The 11,665-nt window shown below is 45.8% G+C and overlaps 1 protein-coding gene across 3 annotated transcripts in view; it reads right to left on the bottom strand.

Annotated features, from left to right (window-relative positions):
• Positions 1 to 1,045: 1,045 nt before the first annotated feature.
• Positions 1,046 to 11,665, bottom strand: part of sec16a (SEC16 homolog A, endoplasmic reticulum export factor) — an 85,202-nt gene continuing 74,582 nt past the window's right edge. For all 3 annotated transcript variants that reach the window (XM_068012054.1, XM_068012057.1, XM_068012055.1), the window contains 5 exons: positions 10,941 to 11,075; positions 5,595 to 5,683; positions 4,313 to 4,378; positions 2,949 to 3,020; positions 1,046 to 2,256 (listed from right to left, as the gene is read on the bottom strand). In XM_068012054.1, the coding sequence (XP_067868155.1) occupies positions 2,188 to 2,256; positions 2,949 to 3,020; positions 4,313 to 4,378; positions 5,595 to 5,683; positions 10,941 to 11,075 (431 nt within the window). In that variant the 3' untranslated portion in view covers positions 1,046 to 2,187. The remainder of the gene's footprint in view (positions 2,257 to 2,948; positions 3,021 to 4,312; positions 4,379 to 5,594; positions 5,684 to 10,940; positions 11,076 to 11,665) is intronic.

The following is an 11,665-nucleotide window of genomic DNA, read 5'->3' as shown; positions in this document are numbered from 1 at the left end:
CACAAGCTTGATTCCCTCTTGGATAAGCCCACATCTCTACCTCACCCCTGCCTTTCGACCGTTCCACTGCAATGGTTTTGTCAGACTGTTTTCTTGTGACGGGTGATGATTCTGTCAAGACTGTTTTCTGACAATGCAGTCAGTAGAACTAGCTTATCACTAGTCACCTCATGAAACTCCCTCAAATTTTGAACCCCATCAGATAACTTGTTTTTTTTTAAATGCCCTAGTGTCTCAGCTTAAATTTTCTTATCCTAATGAATCTCCTCTGAGGCTTTGGCGCTGTCCTACGTTAAGGTGCTCCAAACTGGAGGTAAAAGGCCAGCTGCAGCTTACGCTGTCCAGATGTTTACTAGTCCCCGGTGCAGTTGGCTTTTAAAGGGGTAGTGAGCTTGATAGAGGCTCAACTGGAGTAGCCACATAAATATTGTGGCTATAAGAGGTCAGAGGCTGGGAATTCTGCAGCAAGTAACTCACCTCCTGACTCTCCAAAGTCTGTTCACCATCTACAAGGCACAAGTCAGGAGTGTGATGGAATACTCTCCTTGCTGGATGAGTGCAGATCCAACAACACTCAAGAAGTTCAACACCATCCAGGACGAAGCAGCTCACTTGCTCTGCATCCCATCCACCACCGACACACAGTGGTAGCAGTGTGTACCATCTACAAGATGCACTGCAGCAACTCACCAAGGCTCCTTCAACAGCACTTTCCAAGCCCATGACCTCTACCACCTAGAAGGACAAGAACAGCAGACGAGTGGCAACACCACCACCTACAAGTTCCCCTCCAAGCCACACATCATCCCGACTTGGAACTACATTACTGTTCCTTCACTGTTGCTGGGTCAAAATCCTGGAACTCCCTTCCTAACAGCATTGTGGGTGTACCTACCCCACATGGATTGCAGCGGTTCAAGGAGGCAGCTCACCACCACCTTCTCAAAGGCAATTAGGGATGGGTAATAAATGGCAGTATTGCCAGCAACGCTCACATCTTGCGAATGAGTAAACAAAATCAACAAAATGCAGGCCCAGCAAGAGGTTGAAAGTGTTCCAGAACACAAAATATTTTATTTCCTTTCAACAATTTACAGTGTGCATCAACACAAGAAAATAAACTCCTCAAGCAAGGGGAGCCTCTGAATCTGAAATGTTCTGCCATCTATATGAAAAAAAGAGGACTCTAAACTAGAAGGGGGGAGCGGGGGGGGGGGGGGGGGTGGTAAAAGAAAATTAACGAGAAGTGAGGTTGGGGGATAATCACATTGTTTGTAGGGCTTGAGATCAGATTTCATTCTGTACAAAACTATTCCCAAATTACACTGCATTTCTGTGGCTGTTTTAAATGTTGCTGTTTATCAGGCAATTGGACCATCATCGTTAGAATACTGTTCAATTTGACACACACAGGGAGGGAGATGATCCTTTGAGGGGACCAAAGCCCTTCAGCTTGTCTAGGTGTTCTCTCCTCCTCGTGCCATGTCCCATCAGATCTTCTCCCAGAATAAGAGAAAGATAGCATCTATATTGCACGTGTTAATATTTATTCACACAGTCTCCAGATATTTCAAAGTATTAATGTACAACAGGTGGGTCTGGCTATACAATACTCTTACATCAGCCTTTTATATATATATATATATTACCTAAATACAAATCATCAGGGACAATCCTTCCAGCATTTCCCTCCCTTACCTCCCCCCACCCAAACACAATTTGCTCATTTAAAACTGAACAGTTACAGCAATCAAAGAATGATTTGGTGCTGGGTATTATTCTGGGCATGACATCAGGTTATGCCAATTCCGCCGCGCAATAGATGCTCTGACATTTACAGTCACTTTCAGAGGGTGTGTGTTTTTTATATCACGTTGCATTGTAACCTCAGCCATGTAGCTACAAGCTCCCTTTAAACTCAGCTTCATTAATTAACTGGCTAAGCCTGGAATAAACAAAATTACATTTCACACATCTTCAGTTTTTAGTCCCTCGACAACTCTCAAAGGGCTTTGTAATGCAGTAATCGCTGGCATTTCTGGAGGCCCCTTCAATTGAAAGAATGATTTAAAACACACACCGCTCTGATTTAATTGCCTGTAATTGCAAACATCACAACACGTCACCTGCACAGTCCCAATTAAGGGTTTACAATTTCGTTCGTTTCAGGGTTCATTCTACGTCTCTTCATTTTAACGTCGGATACTTCCTCTGTCCGAAACGCCCCGGTCGAGAGGTTGCAGTGCCGGTCGAGGGCTGTAAATCAAGTCACATCACTAATTAGTAAATGGGAAACACTGGGGAGGGAGTCTGGCACTACGCTATCCCATCAAACACTCCCAAGACAGGTACAGCACGGGGGTTAGATACAGAGTAAAGCTCCCTCTACACTGTCCCCATCAAACACTCCCCAGGACAGGTACAGCACGGGGTTAGATACAGAGTAAAGCTCCCTCTACACTGTCCCCATCAAACACTCCCCAGGACAGGTACAGCACGGGGTTAGATACAGAGTAAAGCTCCCTCTACAATGTCCCCATCAAACACTCCCAGGACAGGTGCAGCACGGGGATAGATACACAGTAAAGCTCCCTCTACACTGTCCCCATTAAACACTCCCAGGGCAGGTACAGCACGGGGTTAGATACAGAGTAAAGCTCCCTCTACACTGTCCCCATCAAACACTCCCAGGACAGGTGCAGCACGGGGATAGATACACAGTAAAGCTCCCTCTACACTGTCCCCATCAAACACTCCCAGGACAGGTACAGCACGAGGTTAGATAGAGTAAAGCTCTCTCTGCACTGTTCTGTCAAGCATTCACAGTGGATTGTTTTGCAGCCTCTCCAACACATGCATTGCCTGTACACTAGACATTAACATTCTCCACAGATTTAAATAGATTATCGCAAAGCAGAACTTAAAATCAAAAACAACTAAGTACTCACTTGGGCGAACTGGGCAGGATTGTAAAACTGAACGGCTCCTGGTGCAGGACCCTGGACAGGCTGAGGGGCAGCCTGGAAAACAGAAACATTTAACACAGCGGCCTCAATATTATATCATAAGGCATCCAAGGAAAGAAAGACTTTGCACTCATATAGCACCTTTCACAACCTCAGATATCCCAAAGCGCTCCAAAGACAATGCAGCACTTTTGAAGTGCTGCTGTAATCTCCAGAATGCCCTTGGATCAATCCTGCAGCTGTGAAGGTCTCAACCGGAGAACAAACAGGTACAACAATAGGTAGCACACTCGTCTCTGAAGGTTGTGAGTTCACTCCCATTCCAGAGAGTTCAGCACTAAATCCAGACTGACACTCCGAGTGCAGTACTGAGGGACAGCGGCACTGTCAGAGCCACTGTCTTTCAGATGAGATGTTAAAATGAAGGCTCATCTGCTCTTGCAGGTGGATGCAACACAGACTAATTCCAAGAGGAGCAGGGGAGTTCTCCCCGGTATCCTGGTCATTGTTTATCCCTCAACCGTCATTACCAGAACAGGATAACTGGCGATTATCACATTGCTGCTCGTGGGATCTTGCTGTGCACAAATTGGCTCCCACGTTTCCTACATTACTACAACTACACTTCAAAAGTACTTCATTGGCTGTAAAGCACTTTGAGACATCCTGCGGTTGTGAAAGGTGCTACAGAAATTCAAGTTCTTTGCTTTTGGAAAAGACGAAGTTACAGGATCAGCAAATTTAGATGTTCCCTGATGGCCCAGCTGGTTTAGTCCACAAGCAGCTCAGGCTGTACAGACCGCAAAAAGGTCTCCATTCTCTTCCAGGCCAGTCAGCTGGTAACAGTCAGTGTCCTGGTGCCTCAATCAATCCCAGTTGTCCTGACTAAGGGAAGGATGATTAATGAGCCAGGACTCCTGCTCCTAATCAGCTTCCCACTGACCAGCTTGGTTGCATGGGACACCAGCAAGGTCAGAATTGGGCTCAGCCGTGATGCCTTCAATAGCGAAATAGCCCTCTGGGATTCTAGGCTGACGCATTAAAGAGTCATTGTGGTGAGACTGAAGACAGCCTGCACATGCGCAGCCCGTACCCCACTGAAAGGAGCCACGTTCAGGGCAGGAAGGGAGACAGGGAGCTGGAGAAAAATGAGCGAAAAAAACCAGTTTCAAACTTAAAGCGGCATGTTTTCCTTTATTAAGATCATCAACTGAATGGGTAGCAGAGGAGATGGGGGAACGGGAGCATCACCCAGTCAGGGAGCTGGCTACTGTCGGTGGGAGGAAATGAGCCACCTCTTTCAACAATAAACCTTGCAATGTGGTTTAGCATTGGTATCAATTTACCTCTCCAGACTGGAAACCCTCAGGCTCATAAGGCGATGAATCAACATTTGGTACTGGGTTAAAAATCTAGAAAAGGAGAAGCGAAGCATTCAGTATAAATTTGACAGAGGTATTGAAAATCATGAAGGGTCTGGACAGAGTAGATAGAGAGAAACTGTTCCCTCTTGCAAAAGGATCGAGAATGAGAGGGCACAGATTTCAAGTATTTGGTAAGAGAAACAAAACTGACATGTGGAAAAAACTTGTTCACGCAGTGAGTGGTTAAGGTCCGGAATGCGCTGCCTGAGAACATGGTGGAGGCAGGTTCAATTGAAGCATTCAAAAAGGAATTAGACAGTTATATGAAAAGGAAGAATGTGCAGGGTTACGGGGAGAAGGTGGGGGAGTGGAACTGAGTGATTTGCTCTTTCGGAGAGCCGGTGCAGACACGATGGGCTGAATGGCCTCCTTCCGCACTGTAACAATTATGTAATTCTGCAAACTTAGTTTCCATCTTATTTGTTCTCTCCTCTCCCCTCAAATCTGTCTATGCCAGGTTTCATTCTCTATATTGCTGGAGGGAATGCAGTGGGTGGGCAATATGATTCGGATCTCCACCTCTTAGTAAGTGTGCAGAGGTGAGCCAGTGTGGGACTTGCCTGCAATGCTGAACAACCTACCAACGCTTGCTGTTTGGGTTCACATTGTCACAGCCACCAGAGGGTGCCTGGCTCCTGTGGAAACAGCACCCCAGTGGGAATCAGGACTGTAGGCATGCAGGGGATAAGAGAAAACAAATATACAAAAGGGGGAATGAGCTCACAGATAGCAAATCAGTCCCGAGTCTGAGGCTGGATTGCAAACTGGGGCTCTTTTCTCTAGAAAGGAGAAGGTTGAGGGGGGGACCTGATTGAGGTCCTTAAAATGATGACGGGATGTGAGAGGGTAGATGTACACAAGTTGTTTCCACTTGTGGGGGAGACCAGAACTAGGAGCCATCAATATAAGATAGTCCCTAATAAATCCAATAGGGAATTTAGGAAAAACCTCTTTACCTAAAGAATGGTGAGAAGGTGGAACTCGCTACCACAGGGAGTGGTTGAGGTGAATAGTATAGATACATTTAAGGGGAAGCTGGATAAACGTGAGGGACAAAGGAATAGAAGGATATGGTGATAGGGTGAGATGAAGAGGGATGGGAGGGGGCTTATGCAGAGCATACATGCCAGCATAGGCAGGTTGGGCTGAATGGCCTGTTTCTGTGCTGTACTTGCTGTGTAAATGAGAGACTGCAGACTGGTACCTCGGGCTGTGTGTTTGCCTCAGGGTGTGTCTGTTCCACAGGCTGTGAACTCTCTGCTGGGCTTCCTTCAGGAGGCTGAGGTCCCTCACCTGCAAACACAACAAACAGCAATGTTAGTCTCTCTCTCTCTGACTGGAAGTAGGGTTCCCCAGATAGTTTGAAGGACTGACCCAGGTCCCAGTGCAGCACTGGCCACAACACTGAACATCAGTCGAGAGCACTGTCACCTCCGAGTCAGAAAGTGGCAGTGTTGAGTCCCACTCGGCAGGACTCGAGCCCATTATCAGGATGGACACCCCAGCAAAGGACTTCCCATCAGAGATGCTGTCCTTCAACCCCCAACCTCTTCCACCTCCCCCTCCTTTTCCAACAGGATCTGTTGCGGCTCAGTGGGTTGTACTCCCTCAGCTCAAAGTCACGGCCTCAAGTTCCACTCTATGGCGTGGACACAATCTCAGAGTCATTACAGCACAGGAGGCCATTCAACCCATCGAGTTCCTTCCACTCTGTCCCATTCTCCCTGCTCTATCCCCTTAGACCTGCAAGTTTATTTCCCTCAAGTGCCCATCCAATATCCTTTTAAAATCATTAATGGCCTCTGCTTCCACTACTCTCATAGGCGAGTTCCAGGTCATTACCACACAATGTGTAAAATATTTCCTCACATTTCCCCCTTAACCTCATGCTCAAAACATTAAATCTGTGTCCCGTCGTCCTTGTAACATGGGTGATTTACAGCTACCAGGAAAAGCAGCTCAATAATTTCCATCTTGTGTCTGCGGTGCATTCAGGGTATATCCTGGCAGGACAAAATCACAAATGTGACAGTCCTCTCAAAGGCAAAGCTCCCAAGCGTGTTGACACTAATCAAACAGAGGGGGCTTCGGTGGATCGGACACGTCCGCAGGATGGAAGACCATCACATACCCAAGGACCTTCTGTATGGTGAGGTAGCCGGGGCCAGGCAACCAGTGGGGTGTCCAAAGCTCTGCTTCAAGGATGCTTGCAAGCATGACATGAAGGCCCTAAATGTCGACTATCACACCTGGGAGTCACTAGCTGACGAAAGAGGGAAATGACAACACATCCTGGGGACTGGTGTGCACGACCATGACGAGCAGTGGCTACAGCAGCTTGGCAACAGGCGCGATCAAAAACAACAACTCAGTGACACTTAGAGCCATAGTTAAACAGCACAGAAACAGGCCCTTCGGCCCATCGTGTCTGTGCTGGCCATCAAGCACCTATCTATTCTAATCCCATTTTCCAGCACTTGGCCTGTACCCTTGCATGCTATGGCGTTTCAAGTGCTCATCTAAATACTTCTTAAATGCTGTGAGGGTTCCTGCCTCGACCTCCCCTTCAGGCAGTGTGTTCCTGATTCCAACCACCCTCTGGGTGAAATTTTTTTTCCTCAAATCCCCTCTAAACCTCCTGCCTCTTACCTTAAATATATGCCCCCAGGTTATTGACACCTCCACTAAGGGAAAAAGTTTCTTCCTATCTATGCCCCTCATAATTTTGCATACCTCAATCAGGTCCCCCTCAGCCTTCTCTGCTCTAAGGAAAACAACCCTAGCCTATCCAGCCTCTCTTCATTGCTGAAACGCTCCAGCCCAGGCAACATCCTGGTGAATCTCCTCTGCACCCTCTCCAGGGAAATCACATCCTTCCCATAGTGTGGTGACCAGAACTGTACACAGTACTCCAGCTGTGGCCTAACTAGCATTTTATACAGCTCCATCATAACCTCCCAGCTCTTATATTCTATGCCTCGGCTAATAAAGGCAAGTATCCCATATGCCTTCCGAACCACCTTATCTACCTGTGCTGCTGCCTTCAGTGATCTATGGACAAGTACACCAAGGTCCCTCTGACCCCCTGTACTTCCTAAGGTCCTACTATCCATTGTATATTCCCTTGCCTTGTTAGTCCTCCCAAAATGCATCATCTCACACTTCTCAGGATTAAATGCCATTTGCCATAGCTCCGCCCATCTTAACAGCCCATCTATATCGTCCTGTAATCTAAAGCTTTCCTCCTCACTATTTATGACACCACCAATTTTCATGTCATCTGCGAACTTACTGATCGTACCTCTTATATTCATGTCTAAATGATTAATGTACACTACAAAAAAGGTCCCAGCACCGATCCCTGTGGTACACCACTGGCTTCCAATCGCAAAAACAACCCTTGACCATCACCCTCTGCCTCCTGTCAATAAGCCAATTTTGGATCCAATTTGCAAAATTTCCCTGGATCCCATGGGCTCTTACCTTCTTGACCAATCTCCCATGCAGAACCTATCAAAAGCCTTACTGAAGTCCATGTAGACTACATCAACTGCTTTACCCTCATCTACACATCTAGTTACTGCCTCGAAAAATTCAATCAAGTTAGTTAGACACGATCTCTCCCTGACAAAGCCTTGCTGACTATCCTTGATTAAAGAGAGGTTTGAAAATTTGTGTCAGAGCCCCTGCAATCTCCTCCCTTGCCTCACACAACAGCCTGGGATACATCTCATCTGGGCCTGGAGATCTATCCACTTTTAAGCTTGCTAAAACCGCTAATACCTCCTCCCTTTCAATGCTAATTTGTTCAAGTATATCACAATCTCCCTCCCTGATCTCTACACCTACATCGTCCTTCTCCATAGTGAACATAGATCATCATTTAAACCATTTAAAACCTCACCTATGTCCTCCGGCTCCACACACACATTGCCACTTTGGTCCCTAATGGGCCCTACTCTTTCCCTGGTTATCCTCTTTCCCTTAATATACTTATAAAGTGCCTTGGGATTTTCCTTTATCTTGCCCGCCAGTATTTTTTCATGCCCCCTCTTCGCTCTCCTAATTATATTTTTAAGTACACTTTCTATACTTCACGTGTGGCACTTGTGGCAGAACCTGCCTCTCGAGATTTGGCCTTCACAGCCATCAGCAAAGATGCATCAAGAGAAGACATCGCACCTAAATGGATTATTTGCTGCATGTCCACCATCTTTCATAGATGGAAGGATGCCAACCCATTCCTTGTACCATCAGCTAATGGGAACAGCTTTTCTTTAACTTATCTAAGCCTGTCATAATCTTGCATACCTCGATCAAATCTCTCCTCAATCTCCTTTGCTCTAAGAACAACCCCAGCTTCTCCAACCTAACCTTGTAACTAAAATCCTCCATCCCTGGAAGCATTCTGGTAAATCTCCTCTGCACCCTCTCAGTGACCCTCACATCCTTCCTAAAGAGTGATGACCAGAAACTGGACGCAATACTCAAGTTGGGGCCTAACCAGAGCTTGATAAAGGTTCAGCATAACTTCTCTGCTTTTGTACTCAATACCCTTACTTATGAAGCCCATCTGTTTTGCTAACTACTCTCTCAATATGTCCCGTCACCTTCAAGGGTCAATGCACATGAACCACCAGGTCCCTCTGTCCCTGCACACTCTTTAAAACTGTGCCATTTAGTCTATATTGCCTCTCCCCATCCCTTCTGCCAAAATGCACCTCACACTTCTTTATTAAATTCCATGACCACCTGTCTGCCCATCCTGCTAGCCTATCTATGTTCTGTTGCAGTTGATTGGTATCATTCTCACTGTTTGCCACATAGTGGCACAGTGGTTAGCACCGCAGCTTCACAGCTCCAGCGACCCGGGTTTAATTCTGGGCACTGCCTGTGTGGAGTTTGCAAGTTCTCCCTGTGTCTGCGTGGGTTCCCTCCGGGTGCTCCGGTTTCCTCCCACAGCCAAAAGACTTGCAGGTTGATAGGTAAATTGGCCATTATAAATTGCCCCTGTATAGGTAGGTGGTAGGGGAATATAGAGACAGGTGAAAATGTGGTAGGAATATGGGATTAGTGTTGGATTAGTATAAATGGGTGGTTAATGGTCAGCACAGACTCGGTGGGCCGAAGGGCCTGTTTCAGTGCTGTATCTCTAAATCTAAAATCCTCTGAGTTTGGCATCATCAGCAGATTTTGAAATTCTACTCGCTATTCCAATATCCAAGTCGTTAATATTTAGCAAAAAAAAGCAGTGGTCCCAGCACTGACGCCTGGGGAACACCACTGTCTACCATCCTCCAGTCTGAAAAACAATCATTTACCACAACTCACTGTTTTCTATCCTTAAGCCAATTTTTCTATCCAAGCTGACACTGACCCTCCTATTCCATGAGCCTCAATTTGGTTAACCAGCCTTTCATGTGGTACTTTGTCAAATGCTTTCTCAAAATCTATAGATAAATCCATTGCTTTCCCTTCATCAACCTTTTCTGTTACTTCATCAAAAAATTCAATTAGTCAAGCACAATCTTCCTTTTACAAATCCATACTTGCGATCCTTAATTAATTCAAACCTCTCAAAGTACCTTTTTGATCTGATTATTGTTTCTGAAACCTACCCACCACTGATATTAAACTGCCGGCCTGTAGTTACTAGGAATGTCCTTACACCCTTTCTTAAACAAGTGTCGCATTTGCCACTCTCTAATCCTCTGGCACCTCCCCTGTATCTAGAGAAGATTGGAAGATTACGGCAAGCCCTTCTACTATCTACACTCCCACTGCCTTTAGCAACCTGGGATGCAAGCCATCCGGACCAGGTGATTTATCCACTTTAAGCATAGCCAGCCTTTCCAGTACATTCTGCCTATCAATTTTCACCCCATCCATTACCTCCACCATCTTCGCTTCTATTGATATTTTGTCAGCAACCTCTTCCTTGGTAAACACCAATACAAAGTACTCATTAAATATTCTAGCCTTGCCCTGCGCCTCTAAACACACATTACCTCTTTGTCCTAATAGGCCCCACTCTACTTCTTACTACCTACTTACTATTTACATGCTGGTAAAAGATTTTTGGGTTCCTTTTTATGTTAACTGCCATTCTATTCTCATATTCTCTCTTTGCAAGTATTAATTTCCTCTTCACTTCCCCTCTCAACGTATTGTATTTGGCCTGTTTCTCACTGAAGGGTAGGGGAGTTCTCCCTGGTGCCCTGGCCATTATTTATCCCTCAACCAACATAAATAAAAACAAATGATCTGGTCATAAGCACAGTGCTGTTTGTGGGAACCTGTTGATAATTTGGCTACTGCGTTTCCTACAACAGTGACTACTCTTCAAAGAAAGTACTTAACTGACTGTAAAGCACTTCGGAAAATGCCGAGGTCACAAAAGGTGCTACATAAATGCAAGACTATTTTAATCAGGGGCCTCACCATCTCTGGACAGCACAAGGACCCTGGGGGGAAGAGGAGGAGAAGGAATACTTTATAACACTGACATAGTAATAAGCATATGGCCAACTGTGACAGCAACTTTTCATACCTGGCATCGGCACAAAGAGGTTGGTGGGAATAGGCATCGGTGCCAGGGGGGCAAACAGGTCCACGGGGGGCAGCAGAACCCCACCAGGCCGCGATCCACTGGGATTCAGGACATCCACATAACGAGCCTTCGTACCTGTGTGGGGGGGGGTGGGGGGGGGGGCAATGGGGAAGAGAGTTAACCATCGGTTAAACAGGAGTTGCACAAAGGTATCTTTCTGATTACAAAAAATCAAAATAATTTGTAAACGGTGAAAAGCTATAAACTGTGGAGATGCTGAGAAGTATGTGGTCCAAGTATAAAAATTACTAACAGCTAGTGGACAGGTACAAAAAATAACAAAATAGGTTAATAGAATAAATAAAAACAAAAAGTGTTGGAAGATACACAGCAGATTCCAATAATTTGTCCACTACTGAGGTTAGACTGACTGACCTGTAATTATTCGGTCTATCCTTCGCTCCCTTTTTAAACAGAGGTACGTTTGCAGTTCACCAATCACCTGGCACCACACCAGTATCCAGTGAGGACTGGAAAATGATGGTCAGACCCTCTGCTATTTCCTCTCTTGCTTCTTTTAACAGCCTAGGATACATTTAATCTGGCCCTGGTTATTTATCAACTTTCAAGGATGCTAATCCCATTAATACTTCCCTCTCTCCCTGTGTTTATCACATGCAATACTTCACACTCCTCCTCCTGAACTAAAATATCTGCATCGTCCT

The sequence above is a fragment of the Heterodontus francisci genome, chromosome 32, assembly GCF_036365525.1.
Source record: "Heterodontus francisci isolate sHetFra1 chromosome 32, sHetFra1.hap1, whole genome shotgun sequence".
In the NCBI taxonomy this organism is placed as follows: Eukaryota; Metazoa; Chordata; class Chondrichthyes; order Heterodontiformes; family Heterodontidae; genus Heterodontus; species Heterodontus francisci.
This window is presented reverse-complemented; position numbering and strand designations above follow the sequence as displayed.